This window comes from Chenopodium album, chromosome 15 (genome assembly GCF_948465745.1).
Source record: "Chenopodium album chromosome 15, dcCheAlbu1.1, whole genome shotgun sequence".
NCBI lineage: Eukaryota > Viridiplantae > Streptophyta > Magnoliopsida > Caryophyllales > Amaranthaceae > Chenopodium > Chenopodium album.
The window spans coordinates 40,355,923-40,374,091 of record NC_137848.1 but is presented as its reverse complement, the minus strand read 5'-3'; the positions used below and the strand labels follow the sequence as shown (position 1 = coordinate 40,374,091).

Below are 18,169 nucleotides of genomic sequence, written 5' to 3'. Positions count from 1 at the left end.
TTTATTAATTTCATATTCTCTCCTTCAATTTTCTCTACTACTTTTGCTTTTTACAATTTTTTTATTCTTCCACCAACCCCATTATCTCCATAATTTATTACTTTCTTTTATTTCTCTTAAAAGTCCGCGCATGGAGAAATGGAGCAAGTTTTTAAATACGGAGGGAGTATGTTTTTTTTTTTCCTTGTATTTACTGAAAATTTTAGATAGTTAAAAGTTTTTCTTCTCAAATTGAAGATTTTAAATGAGACAAAAAAGAATGTTCATTTAATTTCATTTTCATATCAGTTTCTTCTTTGAATTTCTTGATGTCTTTTTTATTTTATATTTGTCAATTTAAAGAAGTATAAGCTATTATTTACTCCAACTGCTCATTATGTGCACACTATATATGTTGCTCTTCTAAAAAATGAGTTATAAGTACGTACTCATTTACTTTTTTTTTTTTTTTTTTTTTTTTAAATTGACTTTTCCTACATACATATCTAAGATGTGTTAAACAAATTCATGAAGTGGGAAAGTATTTTACAAGGTTGACTATAATACATGAAAAGAGTCTGATCAAGGAAGATACGTAGCTAGAAGACAACACTTCAATAGCCAATATCCAAGTTTAAAGAAACTAAGCTAATTAAAATCTAAAGGCTTATACAAGAAAATGGTAAAACTAAAATAAATAAAACTACACAAATTATAATGTAGCTTTTTATCTTCCATAGGCTAAAGAATTATAAAGACTACTACTCCCTCCGTTCCTAAATGTTTTTTACGTTTCCATTTAGGGTGTTTCTTTTTATTCTTTACATTTAGTATCTTTCCTATTTTGGTCATAAATTTTGGACAAAATTACCCTTATTTTACAATTTTTATACTCAAAAGTCCTTACTTTTTCATGTGATATTGTACTTTTTGTACTATTTTAATAGTTTTTCAACACTTATTATTACTTACTCTCTCCTCTCTCCTCTAATTTTATTCACCCCACGTGCTCAACATTGTATTTTTCAATAAAATTGTACTTTCAATTATTGAAATATTCCAACATACCTCAACTTTACCCAATTTCTTAATAACCGCGCATAATTCCAAACGTAAAAAACATTAGGGAACAGAGGGAGTATTAACATTGGTGCTGGATGAGTCCTTAGCGTAGCACCCTACAGAATCATCAATCGATTCTTGTGTTATCTCTTCTTGGCAAACGGCATCACTTCTAGACCATCGACGTGATCCATCGGACATACGTCCAATCCTCTGTAACTCGGCGGCAACTTCCTTCATCGTGGGTCTCTCATCACCATTTACATACAAGCATCTTTGTGCAAGATCAGCAACTTCCATTACCTGATGATGAATGGCTCCATTTCTCACAATGTCGTTGTCAAGAGACTCAAGAATATGGTGTAGCCTTTCTTCCTTCAATTTTCGAAGAAAATAGAAGGCTAGACATCGGTCATTTTCCGGTCTATTGAATGAAACAACTTTTTGCCTAGTCAAAAGTTCTACTAGGAGAACACCAAAGCTGTAGACATCGCTCTTTTGAGTGAGCTCGCTTGTTTGGAAATACTCGGGATCTAAGTAACCATATGTTCCTAGTACCATGGTAGCCAAGTTTTCTTGGTCCATTGGAACCAACCTTGATGCTCCAAAATCAGACACTTTAGCCATATAATTTTTGTCTAAGAGAATATTCATAGACTTCATATCTCTTATGAATTATCGGTATAGAAATAGTAGTGTGTAAGTAGGACAACACCTCTGCAACTTCTACTGCAATCCTTAGTCGAATATCCCATGAGAGAAGAGAAGCCTTTGTTTCGTCGTGCAGATGGTCGAACAATGTCCCATTATCGATGAATTCATATACCAACAGAGGTACTTCAGTCTCCAAACAACATCCTAAAATCTTGACAACATGCCTGTTATTAAGTTGAGAAAGCACAACACTTCATTGACAAATTGTTCACTTTGGTCAGCATCAACTTTGAGTGATTTTTCGATGGCAACTACTTGATTGTTTGCTAAGATTCCTTTGTATACCACACCAAAGCCGCCTTTTCCGATAACATTGCTATCGCTGTACTTATTAGTGGCTTTCTCTAGCTCTTCGATTTTGAATATCTTAACCATGTCAACAGAAACATCTTGACCATCAGACAGCTTTTGGTGTAGCAAGTGCCCCCCATTTCGTCGAAAGAAGCCTCGTCGTGCTTTCACAAGAAGTTGTTTCTGATGCCGCCAGTACAAACAAACTCCGAGTACAATACACACAGTGATTCCAATGCCAGTACCTAAACAACCGTACATATTGTGAAGAATATAATAAATGTCATAAATATACTTGTATATATCATAAATATGCAAAGATAATTAGATAATGTATGATGAACATATAAACAAAGTAGCGACTTTTTTTCAATATCGGCCAAAAATTAAAATTTTCATCAATTGAATTTAATTTTGAGAAATCTAAGATGTGTAAATCTTGATAACCTTTTATCATCTTAAGTGGCGTTACCTGAGAAGATTATGATCATTGCCAAAACCGATTTCGGATCCCATCAACAGCGTCACTAATACAAGGACTGTTCTGTGTCCCATTGCCATGGTAGTTTGGAGGGCATTTCCAAGTATAGCTGCCAATTTGGTTCACACAATATTCTGGTTTTTCGCAAAGAGTCTGATATTGGGCCGCACATTCATCAATATCTGAAGATTAACAAATGCAAACAAATTTAAAATTCCATTTTCGTTACGCAGTTTTGTCAATGTCCACAATATTGAAATATGAGTTATTACTAGATCTGGCAATCTTGACCCAGACTTGATGACACAACCTGAATGACCTGACCCATGATCCGAAATCTATCCAAAAATAGTGACCTGAAATTGACCTGAAACCAACCCGACCCGACCTGAAGTGGAACCGAAACCCGAAATGACCCAACCCGAAACAACCCGATCCGAAGTTGACCCGATACCCGAAGTGACCCGATCCAAATTTGACCCAATACCTAAAGTGACCTGACCTTAATTTAACTTGAATTAATTAACCCAAATAAACCCGAAAATCGAAGTGACCCTAACTAAAATTACCTTATACCTGGACTGACCAGATTCACTTTAAACCAAAAACTTGACCCGAGCAAACCGAAATAAAAAATAACCGCAATCAAACTAACTTAGTTTTTTTTTATTATAATTATTAATTTGTAATGTGTAATAGTGTAAGTAATTTACATATTTTGAGTATTAATTTTCTCGATTTTTTCGGCCTTTTCTCTATTGAGTTATAAGTTATCAAAAATTCGTACTCCCTCCGTTTTTTTTAAGTGACACAGTTTGACCGGCACGTAGTTTTAGGAGATTTTATTGACTTTAATAAAATAAGATGTTAGTGGGGTAGGTTGGAGGAGTGAGAAATGATAAAGTAAAAGAATGTGAGAGGAAGTGGGGACCATGAAAGGAGTGAGAAATGATAAAGTAAGAGATAGTGGGGTGAAGATATATTATTAAAATGTAAGGAATTTCTAAAAGAGAAAGTGTGTCACTTAAAAAAAATGGAGGGAGTATAAAGATTGAAAAGTAACTACTATTCAACGGAGTTTGTCCATAAGATTAAGAAAAAATTACTAATATTTGAAATAAAGGTCACAATTCTCACAAGTCTGGAAAAAAAATAGTATTCCCTCCGTTTTAATATAATAGTCTCATATGGAATCAATCACATAAAATAAGAAAAGGAGAATATTTGAAATCTAACATTAAAGTAAAAAACAATTCATAAATAGTTTTGTCTTATTTAAATTTTTTAATTTTTGTAGGAAAGCATTAGCCATAATTGCATAAATTAAGGGATCGAACTAATTTCTTTACTTAGAGTCATGTCAATAATTCCCAATCAATTAATCTAACCAATCATAATTTAATATGTAAAAAATAGGAAATAAAAACTAAGTTAAAATTGGAATACATTGAATATGGGTAGATTTTGTTAAACGCCCAATATAGTATATGGGACTAACAAATTAAAATGGAGGGAGTACAATAATAATGCGTACATAACATAATGTTCAATACCAAATGAAATTACAAGGTCTGATAGGCAAAGATAGCAATCGACCCGAGTATGACCTGATCGAAAGTTGACCAGTAATTTGGACCTAAAATTTACCCGACCCGAACTGACTCGACCCGATCTGAATTCGACCTAAAGTCACTACTAAAATTGGCCAAATTGTGACCGCCGCAAACGGTCGCAAAAAATAGTGAAAACGGTCGAAAAACGTAATTGCGACCGTCAACGGTCGTAACATGGTGGTCGTTATTCTCTTGGTCGCAAAAAAAAAATAGGCCGTTTTAACTATTTTCAACGACTGTTAAAAAAACGGTCGCAAATATTAAAAATTGCGACCGCCTTAAGAAACGGTCGCAAATCTGAAAATTAGCGACCGTCAAAAGCGGTCGCTAAAAGTTTTTAAAAAAATTAAAAAAAAAAAAAAATCACCCAATTCCTGCACTTCACATCAACCCCGCCACCACTGCCCACCCCAAAACACCACCACTGCCACCCTAAAACACCACAAACCATCACAACCGACCCTTAAACACCACCAGCCGCCACTACCGACCCTTGAACACCACCAACCACCGAGAGAACTCCACCCAGCCACCACGGAATTTCGTCTTTCACCCAGAAAACTTCAACTAGCCACCACAAAAAATCAAATAAGAAATAACAAAAAACAAACCAAAAATATAATCAAACCAAAAATCAAATAAGAAACAACCAAAATCAAACAAAAAATATAATCAAACCAAAAATCAAATCAACCAAAAAAGATATCAAATCAAACCCAAATAACATATCAAAAACAAACCAACCAAATTACCAAAAAATCAACCAAAACAAAATGAAAAAGCAACCAAAAACGAGAAAAATCAACCAAAAACTAGACAAAAAATCAACTAAAAAAAACATCAAATTTCCCAAATAAATAGACCAAAAAAAAACCAACCAAATTACCCAAAATCAACCAAAACGAAACGACAATCAACTAAAAACGAGACCAAAAATCAACCAAAAACAAGAAAACATAACTCAAACCTTGATTTGACTTCGAACTTGACCTCAAATTTGGTTTAATAAGGCCAAATTTGGCCATGAAAACTCTAGATCTAGAGCTTTCGTGGTCGAATTTGACCTTAAAAACCATGAACTAGTTAACAACACCACCAAAGCATCTTGAGGGAGGCGTTTTCAGAATCAACAACACCACCATGAGTGCCGTAATCCGTAAAAAAAAAAAAAAAAAAAAAAAAAAAAAGGAAGGAGTAGGAGGGACTAGTGGCGGATCGGAGGACGAAAGAGTTACCACACCGGTAAAGATGGAGGATAAGGAAAGATAAAGGAAGGAGAAGGGAGGAGAGAGAAGAAAGAGGAGAAAGAATAAAGAGAAGGAAAGAGAAAAGAGAGAAGGCTGAGCGGCGTGAGGATTGAGTGAGCATTGGAGTTAGGGTGAGGGGTTCCTTTTATACATGTTTTTAAAAAAAAAAACACTCTTTGCGACCGTTTTACAAACGGTCACAATTTTGTGCAATTTGTGACCGTTTCTAACGGTCGTAATAGGATAAATTATTTTACAATTATTTTAAACATGTATTTTTTTAAAAGAAAATTGTTCAAATACTCTTGGGACCGTTTTTTGGACCAAAAACGGTCGCAATTCTACGACCGCTTATATAACGGTCGCAGATTCCCACTTTTGTGACCGTTTTTATGACGGTCATAAAACACCGGTCGCAATTTGACCGAATTTTAGTAGTGAGTGTTAACCCGATACCGGACCTGATTATCCGATCCATTAACTCGAAATCAAAACCCAAAATGACCCGACCCAAACATGACCTGATAACTTATTGTGCCGAACTTGACCCGACCCGAAATTACCCAACTGAATGACTCATTTGCCACTTTGACCATAAATTTTCATAAGTCAACAAAAGATAATATAGATATATATGGTGGGGTCTTATTAGATTTGTTTTATTGTATATTTTATTGATGTTAAAATTTTTAATATTTTAAGTGTATAGAATTGAGGAAAAAACTTGTGTGGACTTGGTTTATAATAATGTTATTGTAGACCAAGGTTCATACTCTTGTAACATATTCTTGAACATATTGACCCTAATTTTAACATAATAATCTTTATTATAACGTGTGTGACCTTAGCTTTAACATTATTGTGAACTTGAAATACCCATACGTCAGTCGTCCAGTCGACGTTATGTTGACTATAGTGACCTTAATTAATTTTAACATAGTGACCTTTATTATTCATAATGACCATTTTATATAACCTTTCATTTAAAAAAATAACTTCTTATGAACTTTATAATAACACCATTTCTTTTATTTAACATATATAATAGTCTTTATTTTAATACAATGACCCATTTTATTTATAATTAAAACGGCTATATTGACAATAATATTAGTAGTCCACAATAATTATATAACTAATATATAAAGCTAAACTTTTAGCTAGGTCACGAGGCAGTGCCACTTGACGTTCCAACTTTTCGCCAAGTGTCACGCCACGTTGGATAGATTAAAATAGACTTCATAAGATAAAAAAAAATTAGTTTAGAAGTCTATTTGGATAGAATTTTAGGATAAAATTGTTAGTTTAGAATTTTATTTTCGATAAAATACCACTATTTTAGGTGTACAAATTGAATTATAATTTTATTCAAAAAATTATTAGATTATATTTCTCAAAATTATAATATAAATTTATTTTTTATATCATAATATTTTTTGGAGCAAAGGAAGTAGTTCAAAGCGTAAAACATCCACTTATAATATATACTAATCGGTTAAAATCATATACTTCACAACCTAATAAAAATTTATTACTATGTAAATTAGGGTTGGGTCATGAGTCATCTTAGATTGAGTCACTTCAGTTTACGAGTCAAGAAATGTTCAACCCTTACCCAAAGTTTTGGGTTCAGGTCAGCCCAACGGGGTTTGAACATTTATTTTATTTAATTTATTTTTTGCTAATTTTATTAGTTTTTAAATGTATTAAATCGAACATTTCCACCAATATTATTATTAGTCATTACATGCCTGTTAGATAACAAATCGTCACAAAAACACATCAATTCTTAACTAATTTTGTATCAATGATATATTTTAAAATTTGATATATAGATTAAAAATTTATCTTAAAATTCAATAAACAACTCGGACATCGCACGGGACACAAAATTATTTTAATATGAAAACTAGTCCATTTAAGAGTTTGTAGCTATATATGTAATGCAACACGGCTTGAATACCATGAAAGTTAGGACAAAATAATAGGAACAAAGGGAGTACTTTCTTTTATTTTATTTCTTATCTGTTCTTGTATTGTACTCCCTCCATCCCCTAATACAAAGGCTCTTTTGGTTTTTGTGCGGGAATTAAGAAAGTTGTAAATTTTTTAAAACTAATGATTAAAAGTATATATATGCATGTGGGGTTAAAGAGAGATAGAAAGAAAGAAAAAGTAGTTGGGAATAAATGAAAAGATAGAGAGAGAAAGTGTTGGAAATTGATGTTAAAAGTACAAAAAGTAAAGAAAAAAAAATGATAACTCATCATAAAGAGGGTAATAATGTCAAATAATACAAGCTTTAATAGAAAGAAACATTGTATGTCAAAAAATTGTTTGTCTTTAAATAATCTGTCTTAACTTGGTCCCCACATAATTCTTTTGTCCCTTAAAATAATGGTCCCCAGATAATTCTTTTGTCTATTGAGAAAAAATAAAAAAAAATACCCACACAACTCATTTACATACTACGGATTACATACAAGTACTTATACGAGGAAGCCCAGGTTTATCAATTTGATAAACTTGAAATGTTTATTAAATGGCAATTCGGTAATTATTTTGCATAGAATTTCGCGCTGGTTAATTAAAAAATATTTTCATCCTCTTTTAATCATGTGCTGAAGATTGGTCCCTAACTGACGGAAGTTACTCATCTTTTCTTTCTAAACAGAAGAAAGAGAAAGAAAACCCAGCTTCTCCTTTCAACAATGGAGAATGGTACCATTTTTATCACCATCTTTTCTTCAACAATGAAGTCGTCAGATCAATTGCAATAATCTTCCTTCTTCTCCCTCTTTCCTCCTCCATTGAAGCTCACATCAAAGGCGACACCATTGAAAATGCTAACATTGAAGATGACCCCATTTGGCGCCTTCGGCGCCGATATAAACGAAAAACCCTGGAAATAAGGGTGAAATTAAGGACATGGTCAACCCCAAAGGAGGGTGACCCTGTCCTCAAGCTAAAATTGGGCTTGAAGATTGAATTTCCCCATTATACTTTTCTGAATTTTTTCCATTATACATACACAAAATTAGAAGAAAATTGACTTACAGACTCACCGGCGTTTGGTTCGAATCACCGGCTTTCTCTAGTGAAGAAGATGAATTTGCTTGTAAATTTTGACTAACGACAAAGTTAACGCTATTAGTTGAATTTGCCTAACAAAAATATTAAATGGCAAAATTGTCCCTACTATTCATGCGTAAGTAGTCCAATATACCCTTTGATAAACAATCATGTTTATCATATTGATAAACTTGAATTTCCCTCTACTTATACTCAATGAGATAGAAGGTTAGATTAGTTGGTTAGTTCTCCGACTTTCAGACGTGGGTCCAGGGATTTAGGAGGAATTTTCCTTAAATTTCCACCCTTCTAAAATGGATCTTTTCCTTACCAAAATAAATAAATAAATAAAACTTATACATCGTCATGTGTGTCTTATGTCACATGTTGACAATGATTTAGGGTCTATTCTAATTTTCTAGAAAACAAGTGAACTGAACTGCATTGATTGAGGCTAAACTGAATAGAGCTGAAATGAATTGTTTATGAGAGAAGGAAATTAGAAACTAAACTGAAAGTCTAAAATAAATTAAAATAATTAGAATTGAATTGAACTTAATTAAAATTAAGCTAAACAGAATTGGCCATAAAGCTCAGTACTACTAACTCACTCACTTTTCTTTTCAACGAAAGTGGGACAATCAAGAACTCTTTCTAGATCTCATTAAATCATGACATTGACTTCCTATACCTTAATATTGTGTGCAAAATGAGAACATTAATTTGAGCCTTTGAGGATGGTTGAGATTAAAACTTTAAAAGTATCAATCCAGGGTATATGGGCCAGGTTCGATAAGGTTGGATTAAGTCTACTTTAATTTTGAATCATGCTAAATTATTTTATCATATAAGTCAAAATTTAAATTTGGTTTTTTTTTTTTTTTTTTTTTTTTTTTTTCAATTTAGTTTGTTGGGTCAGTTATTGATACCTTTAGGTACGATATCCACAATAGCATAAAATGTAGCATAGAGTACATAATTACGTAGATGAAAGATGTTAAGTAGAAGTAAATACCTTGGCAATCATGAAGGTAAGGGTTACCATTGAAACCAGGGTTGCATTGGCAACGGTATCCCTGCTCGTCTGAAAAATCATGGCAGGAACTATTTCCGTGACACAAGTAGTCCTTAGAAAATCGGGAGCTTTCACATTTTTGTGTTCCGATTGACCAAGTATAAATTACAGGGAGCAGCTTATTATTGTAAGAATCATAATTTTTTGCTTGAACAATGGATTTAATAGAAAAGGGAAATTGATCACTTTTTACGACATCTTTTGCCATCAGAAATGCAACACTACATGGGTTAAAATTTTGCACATATATGTGATTATGTAAGCTCTTAAGCTCAATTTTCAAGTTGGTTATCCCATCTGGAAGTGAAATAAGGCAACATCCAATGCTAGAACACTCATCGTCTGCAACATCGAATTCTTCAGAGCAGACAGTCATACACCCGGATCGAAACAACTTCATTTTATTCCTCATACCAGAGAACCAAGCATAAGTATCGCAACCAATGGCCCCAAATGAGTTTTGGTTGATCGAGAGAGTAAATATTCTCTCGACACCACCCCACTGCAGATTGTGTGTAAGGATTTTGTTATCCTGGAGTTTGCCATTATGGTAACAAACAGCAGAAGCGATTGGATTAAGTACTCGAAACTCACCATTTGTAGAGATGTTCAGTACCTCTATGCCCCTCACGTATATTAACCTTGGAGGATTCGTGCTCTCATCACAAGTTAGGTTGTAGAATTGTCCATCTACGGGAGGTTTGTAGTGACAGTTATCACCTATACCGAAAGGGTAAGGAACGGTGATGTTGCCACATTTTTCGGGGCAATTAGGAAGAGCTATTTGTGATGGAACGGCGGAAGCAGCTGCTCCCGCCACTAGTACTTGGAGATGCAATGCTAGTATTGTAATGAAAACAATATTTTGCAACCCCCTTTTAGACATGGTTGTTCTCTCTCTGTCTCTCTGATAGATGTTCTTCAAAAGATTTTTTGTATTGTGAATTTGTGACATGAATGCTTGCAGGAGTGTACAAGTACACACGCATATGAAGGGATTGAAACACACCAGCCCAATCGACACTCAATGCCTATATTGTACTACCAATTGAACTGGTCTCCTCTTTATCCATGATGTAATAACTACGTACAAGTTGATTTTACTTTGAGCACAAAGACTTTTGCACGTTTACTGATTAAGTAACCATTGTTAATGTAAATTTGATGATTAGAACAAATGAGTTGAGGTGGGTGGTCCTTATTAACTTTCATGTGTATTTTCATTTTCATACATACACATCATAATTTGTTAGAATTTTTATTTGTCAACTAGTACCTTTTAATTCAAAATTTGTGAACAACCCTGGTTTTTATTTTGGAACAACTATTGTATTATAGGAAAAATTAAAACTAATAATCTCACCTTTGTCCTATCTTCTTAAAACAATCCTATCTTTACGTATTCTAAAAATAATTCCACCTTATTTTTTGGGAAAAAAATAATAATCCCACTTTAACATCCCATATTCTCAAAATAAGCTTTTTTTTTTTTTTTTTTTTTTTTTTTTTTTTTTTTTTTTTTCTTCTATTGTTTTACGGGTTAATTTGTTTTTTTTTTTTTTTTTTTTGTTTAATCTTTATTTTTCCATCTCGCCCCCTTCATTCATGTCAACCACCACGACCATCCGTCACCACCAAACTGACCACCTTCCCACCCACTAATCCACCACCAAACTGACCACCTTTCCGCCTGAGATGCAAACCCAGCCCTGCCCCACCACGCCACTTGAGCCACCCCCACCCAAATCCCAAAACCCTCCTCACCTCCTGAATTGCTACCATCCCCACTCCCTACCTGATCTCAACCGCCGTCATAGCAGCGTGGGAGAGAGATTGAAAAGACGAAATCTCAATTGCCTTGATTCCGTTGAGGTCAAGCTCTGAGGTTTTGAAACAGCAACCGCGTTTCGTAATTAATTCTCAATTTTCGACGCCATAAAGATAACCGGCGGACCACCTTCTGGAACCTTCATTCAGAACCGCCGGCTGATTCCGGAAATTTCAGAAATCACCGAATTCGGGCGAAAATCCGGTGACTTCGTGATTCTCTTCACTCCTCTACAAACCTCAGCAAGTCAGCAGTAGTATTGAAAAAATTTCCAGAAAGGGGTTCCGTTAGTAACGTAGTAATTAACAGAGCAACTAATGAAAACACCGTCAGTTATCGGGGAAGAGGGAAGGAGGGAGGGTGGCTGCCATGTCCAGCAGGGTAGGGCGACTGAGTACGGCGTGCCGCTGGTCCGGTGGGAAAGTTTTTTTTTCTAATTTCTTAAACATTTTATAAAAAACCAATCAAAAGGTGATACGTATCAGTCACATTCAAAAACCAGGTTGTAATTTCTCAAACCAATAAAGGGCTTATTTTGAGAATATGAGGGGTTAAGATGGAATTATTTTGCAAAGGTAAAATTATTTTGAGAAAATGAGATAATTGTAAGATTATAATTTATAAGATTCAATTTTTCCTTATTATATGATGAATTTCGTTAAAATTTGCGTTTGTGGAGTCTACATCCAACGATTTCCAACTTTATTGACCTTAATTGTCACACCTTAATTTTCTTTATAGACGTAATTTGATTAAAGCTAAGGCATTTTTTAACATACACTACTTAATATTTATGAGGCTAATTTATCACTCTTTACACTAGGTGCTAGCTAATTGAGCAGAGCATCCCACGAGTAGCTCGAACATCATACAACTCAATTCGGTTAAAACTCAACTCACGTTGATTTGTGCTTGCTCGAATCAACTCGAAACTCGAAAATTACAAGAAATTTTATATTTTTCTGTTCTTCTATCTTTAAAATAAAAATATTTACCTTGACACTAAATAATTTTAAATTAATACATTTTAGTAGGAAAAATAATTTGTATAAAAAGCAAAAATATAATCAACAAATGTTTGAAATTCAAGAGACCTAAACCCTTAAACAAGCAGCTCTTCGTGATCAACTTAGCTCGGCTCAACTCGAAATTTAATGATGAGCACGAGTTGAGTAACCCTCTGTTGGATATCAACTAACTCGATTAGCGACTCTTAAAATTTGAAACCAATAAGGCTATGTTATTTAGAGCGGCTCTATTCTGTCCTGCTTTGCTTTGCTCTGCTGAAATGTAATCTGTTCTGCTCTGTCCTACTCTACTAAAATCTCCTCTCCGCAGCATGTGGAAACCTAGCCCTACTCTGCTATACTGTACTGAAATATGCTCTGTTTTGTCCTACTCTGCTCTACTCTACCCAAAAGCTCAAAGAAACATGGCCTTCTTTTATATTTGAACACTACCAATTAAACATATTATAAAGGATAACTATTTAAAAGATGCTTGTTACAGTAAGTTTGAATTCTCAACGGTTACCAGCTAGTAGTTTTTTAATGGATAATAATTCTTGACTCTTTTTTTTTTATGCATAATTCTTGATTTGTCATTTGCTTTTAATGGAAATCGAGTACAATAATGTACAACGGTACATGACCTTAAATTTTGTTGAATAGTATTATTCAGACATTTATGTAAGATAGTTGACAAACGTTAATAATAAGTCGACCTTGAAAGTATTCGTACATTTTACAGTGTTAAAATAAGGGTGTTGTTAAACGTCGCTTTCATTTTACAAGGGAATGCTTGCATTTTTTTAAAGAAATTCCATTTTTACCCCTAGCATATAAATACTGAATTTTCACTCAACGACTCACATTTTCACTCTCTAACCTCATTCACTCTCATTTTATATCTCTAACTATCTAAAAATTTTAAAAATCAAAATCTGAAAAAAAAAAAATTTAAAAAAAAATCAACCTTCATCGACAACAACCTACAACCACCTACACACAAAGGGATGGCTTATCCGAGGCGCATAAGGGTGACTTACAGAGGAAGGAACTTGACCGACGACGGTGGTGTTGGTGACGGCGAGCAGGTAAAATTTTTTTTAAAAACAAAATAAATAAATTCGAAAACCCAGGGATTCGCCCAGAATTTCCGGACACACCTGGGAGGATTCGCTTGAAATTTCCGGATCCTCCTAGGTTTCTCCGGAAATTTTAGGCGGATCCCAACTTCCGCCTAAAATTTCCGAAGAAACCTAGGAGAATCCGGAAATTTCAGGCAGATCCTCCCAGGTGTGTCCGGAAATTCTGGGCGGATGCTTGGGATTTCCGATTAATTTTTTTTTAAATTTTTTCGTGAATAATATTATTTTAAATTATGATTTGGTTAAAAATATATGATTAGTATTATTTTTATTTTTATTATTGTTATTATTTTAAATTATGATTTGGTTAAAAATATATGTTGTTGTTGTTAATTTTTTTTTTTTGGATTTTGTTGTTGTTGTTGTTATTAGGTTATTGTTATTAGTAGTACTATTATTATTTTTATTTTTATTATGATTAGTATTATTATAATTATTATTGTTGATATTAGTGTTGTTATTATTATTATTGTTATTATGATTATTGTTGTTGTTGTGATTTTTTTTATTTATTTATTTTTGTTGTTGTTGTTGTTGTTGTAGTAGTAGTAGTAGTTGTTGTTGTTATTATGATTATTGTTATTATTATTATTACTATTATTATTATTATTATTAGTAGTAGTAGTAGTAGTAGTACTAGTAGTAGTAGAATGATTTTTGTTATTTTTATTATTATTGTTGTTATTATTAGTTTATATTATTATTATTGTTATTATTATTATTATTATTATATTATTGCTAATATGTTAGTATGATTTTTGTGATTATGGTTATTGTTGTTGTTATTATGATTATTTTTATTGTTGTTTTTGTTGTTATGGTTAAAAAACATGATTAGTATGATTATTGTTATTTTTATTATTATTGTTGTTGTTTTTTTTTGGATATCGTTGTCGTTGTTATTATTATTATTAATGTTATTGTTATTATTAGTTGATATTAGTACATTAGAAAATATGTGGTTTATTATTATAATTATTTTTGGTGATGGTGTTTGTATGAATATTACTAATCTTTGATTTTGTACTTATTTAATGTAGATCGAGGGTTCTGGTGCTCGTCATGCAATATCACGACGTTTGAATGCGTCTGTTAGGAGATAGACATCTCGTTCAGGAAGGACTAGGTCACCGCTTGAGCACGAGCAGCAATATGGGTCTCATAGTGGTTGGTAGGGAGACCATCAGTCAGGCAGTAGTCGGCCCATGTATTCGCCAAGTGGACTACCTACATCTAGCGAGGAGGACGAAGACTCGGTTAGTCATGCTGGCGATCGGGATGAAGAATCAGATTCTCAAGATTATCATATGGTATATAGGGGTCAGCATGGGAGATTTGTTGGTGGTCAATCGAGTCAGCCTACTACCAGCTCTGCAAAGACATGGTTAGTGCAGCAGCCCGATGCTAGGTGGTCCCGAGGATGGGACTGTTATCCCAAGTTTTGGTGGTCACGTGGCGTCATATATATGGGTCGAGCAGGAGCGAAATGTTTTGTAGTGTTTGAGTAGGTCAAAGTTGTGTTCTGAATTGGTTTAGTGGCGAGGTCGTCAATCAGTGGAGAATCTTGAATTGATTGATGGCAGTTGGATGTCTCACTTGCCCGGGCTGATGTTTAAAAAACTTGATTGGCCGTTGATTTCTGCTTTTGTTGAGAGATGGCAGCCAGATACAAACACATTTCATATGTCATTTGGTGAGATCATGATCATGTTGCACGATGTGTACAACATTCTTAGGCTACGGGTCGATGGTCAGATGGTTACCACTACGCTTAGCACGGATGTCTTACGGAACGTGTGCTCGGTTATCATGGATATGACTCCGGATGAGTTGATTGAGATTTGCGGCACCAAGACGATTTGGCAGGGTAGTGGGGTGTTGACAGATAAGATTTTTTACTCGACGTTGGAGGCTCAGAGGCACTTTGGTGTCCATTATACTGCGTACTTGTGGTTACTGCTTGGAGGTACACTGTTTTTAGACAAGAGTGGTAACTGTACGCATCCTTCCTTCCTCCACGAGCTATGTGTTGGAGATACCCCTATTAATGAGTACTCTTGGGGTGCAGCATCTCTAGCATACTTGTACCGGCAATTGGATACGGCCTCACGAAAAGATGCTGATTCGATCGCTGGTTGTCTCACGCTTCTGCAAGCGTGGATTTACGAGTACTTTCCATGCTTTTGGCCTTAGCAGGGTACCTTGACGAGGGACCTTAATATCCCTCGTGCATCTGGTTGGGATGTTGGAGCGCGATGTCCTAGCAAGAACTTGGAGCGCCTATTATCTTTTCGTACTAGAATTGATGCGCTGACTGACCTTGAAGTGAACTGGCTGCCGTACGGAGTTGATCCTGGATTAGGAGTGCCCTCCACTTTATTCATTGGCTGCATCTAGTACCGTAACATCATTTTGTCGTAAATGCCTGATAGAGTGGGTTCAACAGCTTGGATTCGTGCAAGGCATTCCACGTGACATTATCAGGCCAGAGAAGGCGAAGAGGCCAACGAACTTGAAGATGTACCGGGTAGACTTCCCGACCGAGATGACATTTGTGTTGTGGAGGAGGTTTGTCCCTGGGGTATCTCATAGTTTAGTTTTAGGTGCCCTCACCAGACTTAGTGCTGGAGCTCCTACTATTGAGCCTGGTTAAATGCAGTGGCTGTACAGGTTTTCTCACCCTCGAGTCTCTCCAGGCCCAGGAGTTACAAGTAACCTACCAGAGCGGACTAACACTAACTATGTAAGTTTTTGTGTTTATTATACTATTAAGAATGACTTCTAATAATTGTTGTTTATATAATATGTTGTTGTCTGATTTGCAATGGATGAGTCGGTCCATGGAGATTCACCAAAGAGCACTGGCTAAGTATCCTCACATGTCGCGTGAGACTAGGACAATGACTGAGCAGCTTGTATTTGATTAGAAGTAAAAAATGGGGCTGTAGATTGCTTTTTAGTCGTGTTAGTGGTTTTTATTACTTGTTTGAACGGCTTTATATTTCTTTTTTATTTGTAAGAACTGGACACTTTAATTTTTTTTTATAAGAACTAGACACTTTAATTTTTTTGTTTTGTTGCATGTAATGTAAGATCTTAACTAACTTAGTGAAAGTACATTAAAAGTTACATTTATAATTAAACATATCTACAATTGTTCAAACTTAGTGAAAGTAGATTAAACTACCTAACTAATGCATCCCACATGTTCCTTCTACCTTCATATTGTTGATCCCATCCATTAACACTAGCCTCGTGGTGCTCAGTCCACCAACCGGCGATCGGCGAAAGAGGTGAATCAGGTACAAGGTCAAGACAGATGAAATGTGATCCACCAACTGTAGCAATCACGAACTCTCGGCTCGGTGTCCGAACCCCATTTCGTGCCCTCAGCAGTGACACTGTGATGCATGGGTAGTAGCAAGTTGGTACTAGCCTACACCGAGACAAATAACCCTTGTGTTGAACCAAGTAACAATAGGAAATAAAACTTAAATTGTTACCATCCAATGCCGCTCCCCAACAACCCCACCATACCATCGAATACGCTCTATGTTCATCCATAGTGTCCAATCCCGTAAATCCGTTCGTACAACTCAGGATGACTGGCAATCTCGTTCGCTATTGTTTCTCGAGCGTCAAACCATTGCGCCTGATCACCAAAGAAGAACTCGGCCACACAACAAAAGCCACAGTTCCCATCACCAATGACATCCTTCCAAGACGTGATGTACGGCAACATCGGGCCCGGAAGCTGGTGCAAATACCTGCACTGAGTAATGTCACACGGATCTGCTGCACATAATTAAAGTCAATTATTAGTAAAGCAACAAGATGAAATACATTTAATTTTTAAAAACAATAGTTGTTTGCTATTACTTGTTTCCTGTCACCACCACATTGAATGTATTGACGGTTCACATGCTCGAAATAACTTCGATCACACCTGGTGTCATTGTTCCTTTGTCGACCATGGACGTTGAGGTTCACGTGTGGTTCTTCAAGGTGTGTATGATTCGGATGCAGCTCCCCTTCAATGATGCGAGATACATTTCAACGTACAGTAGGATCACTTTCCATGACTTCATCAACGAGGGAACGAAAATGTGTAGCCTCCTCGGTCAAGTTGTTAACCAATTCTGGAATGTTAACACCATCACCAATAACCAAAGTCTTCCAGAAAGAATGAATTTGGCTGGTATACAACCATGTCTGTGCAACTAGCGAATCATGTATCTGGCCTGGCAAGCACATGGTACACCATGGGTCACACGCATAGCACATCCACAACGTTCATAAACTTGGTAACTCAAATCCCGCATCCTTTTGTCTCCTCATGAAGTACTTTCAAGCAATGTTGAGAGACTTTGCCATTTATACGTGACAGTGGCAATTGTCTGTACATCTCACCAATTTTAGATCTTGATTCCTCCAAAGCATTACGAATTTCAATGATTCGATTACCGATATGACAATGGACTCGAGCCCATACAGTATCAAAGAACCTGCCATTGATTCAGATTAGTAAAAACATTATAATTTCTGTACAACTAAACTTTATAATCTTACATGTCGCGCTAAGAAAATTAAATCTTACGTGGCTCTCTAAAACCTCGAGAAAAAACTCCCCTTTATATATATATATATATATATATTAA

General features: G+C 35.1%; 1 protein-coding gene across 1 annotated transcript; it reads right to left on the bottom strand.

The window, feature by feature from the left end:
• Positions 1-1,101: 1,101 nt before the first annotated feature.
• On the bottom strand, positions 1,102-10,420 carry LOC145581160 (wall-associated receptor kinase 5-like). Its single transcript, XM_081638220.1, has 4 exons — positions 9,475-10,420; positions 2,581-2,709; positions 1,920-2,291; positions 1,102-1,679 (listed from the first exon to the last, which is right to left on the bottom strand). The coding sequence occupies exons 1-4, from the start codon at positions 10,418-10,420 to the stop codon at positions 1,102-1,104; spliced, it is 2,025 nt and encodes a 674-aa protein (XP_081494346.1).
• Positions 10,421-18,169: the final 7,749 nt, after the last annotated feature.

Coding starts and splice junctions, on each gene's coding strand:
- LOC145581160 (XM_081638220.1), bottom strand. CDS start 10,420: ATGTCTAAAAGGGGGTTGCAAAATATTGTTTTCATTACAATACTAGCA. Junction 2,710..9,474: donor TTACCTTCATGATTGCCAAG/GTATTTACTTCT, acceptor GTTAATCTTCAG/ATATTGATGAATGTGCGGCC. Junction 2,292..2,580: donor TGGGACACAGAACAGTCCTT/GTATTAGTGACG, acceptor ACGGTTGTTTAG/GTACTGGCATTGGAATCACT.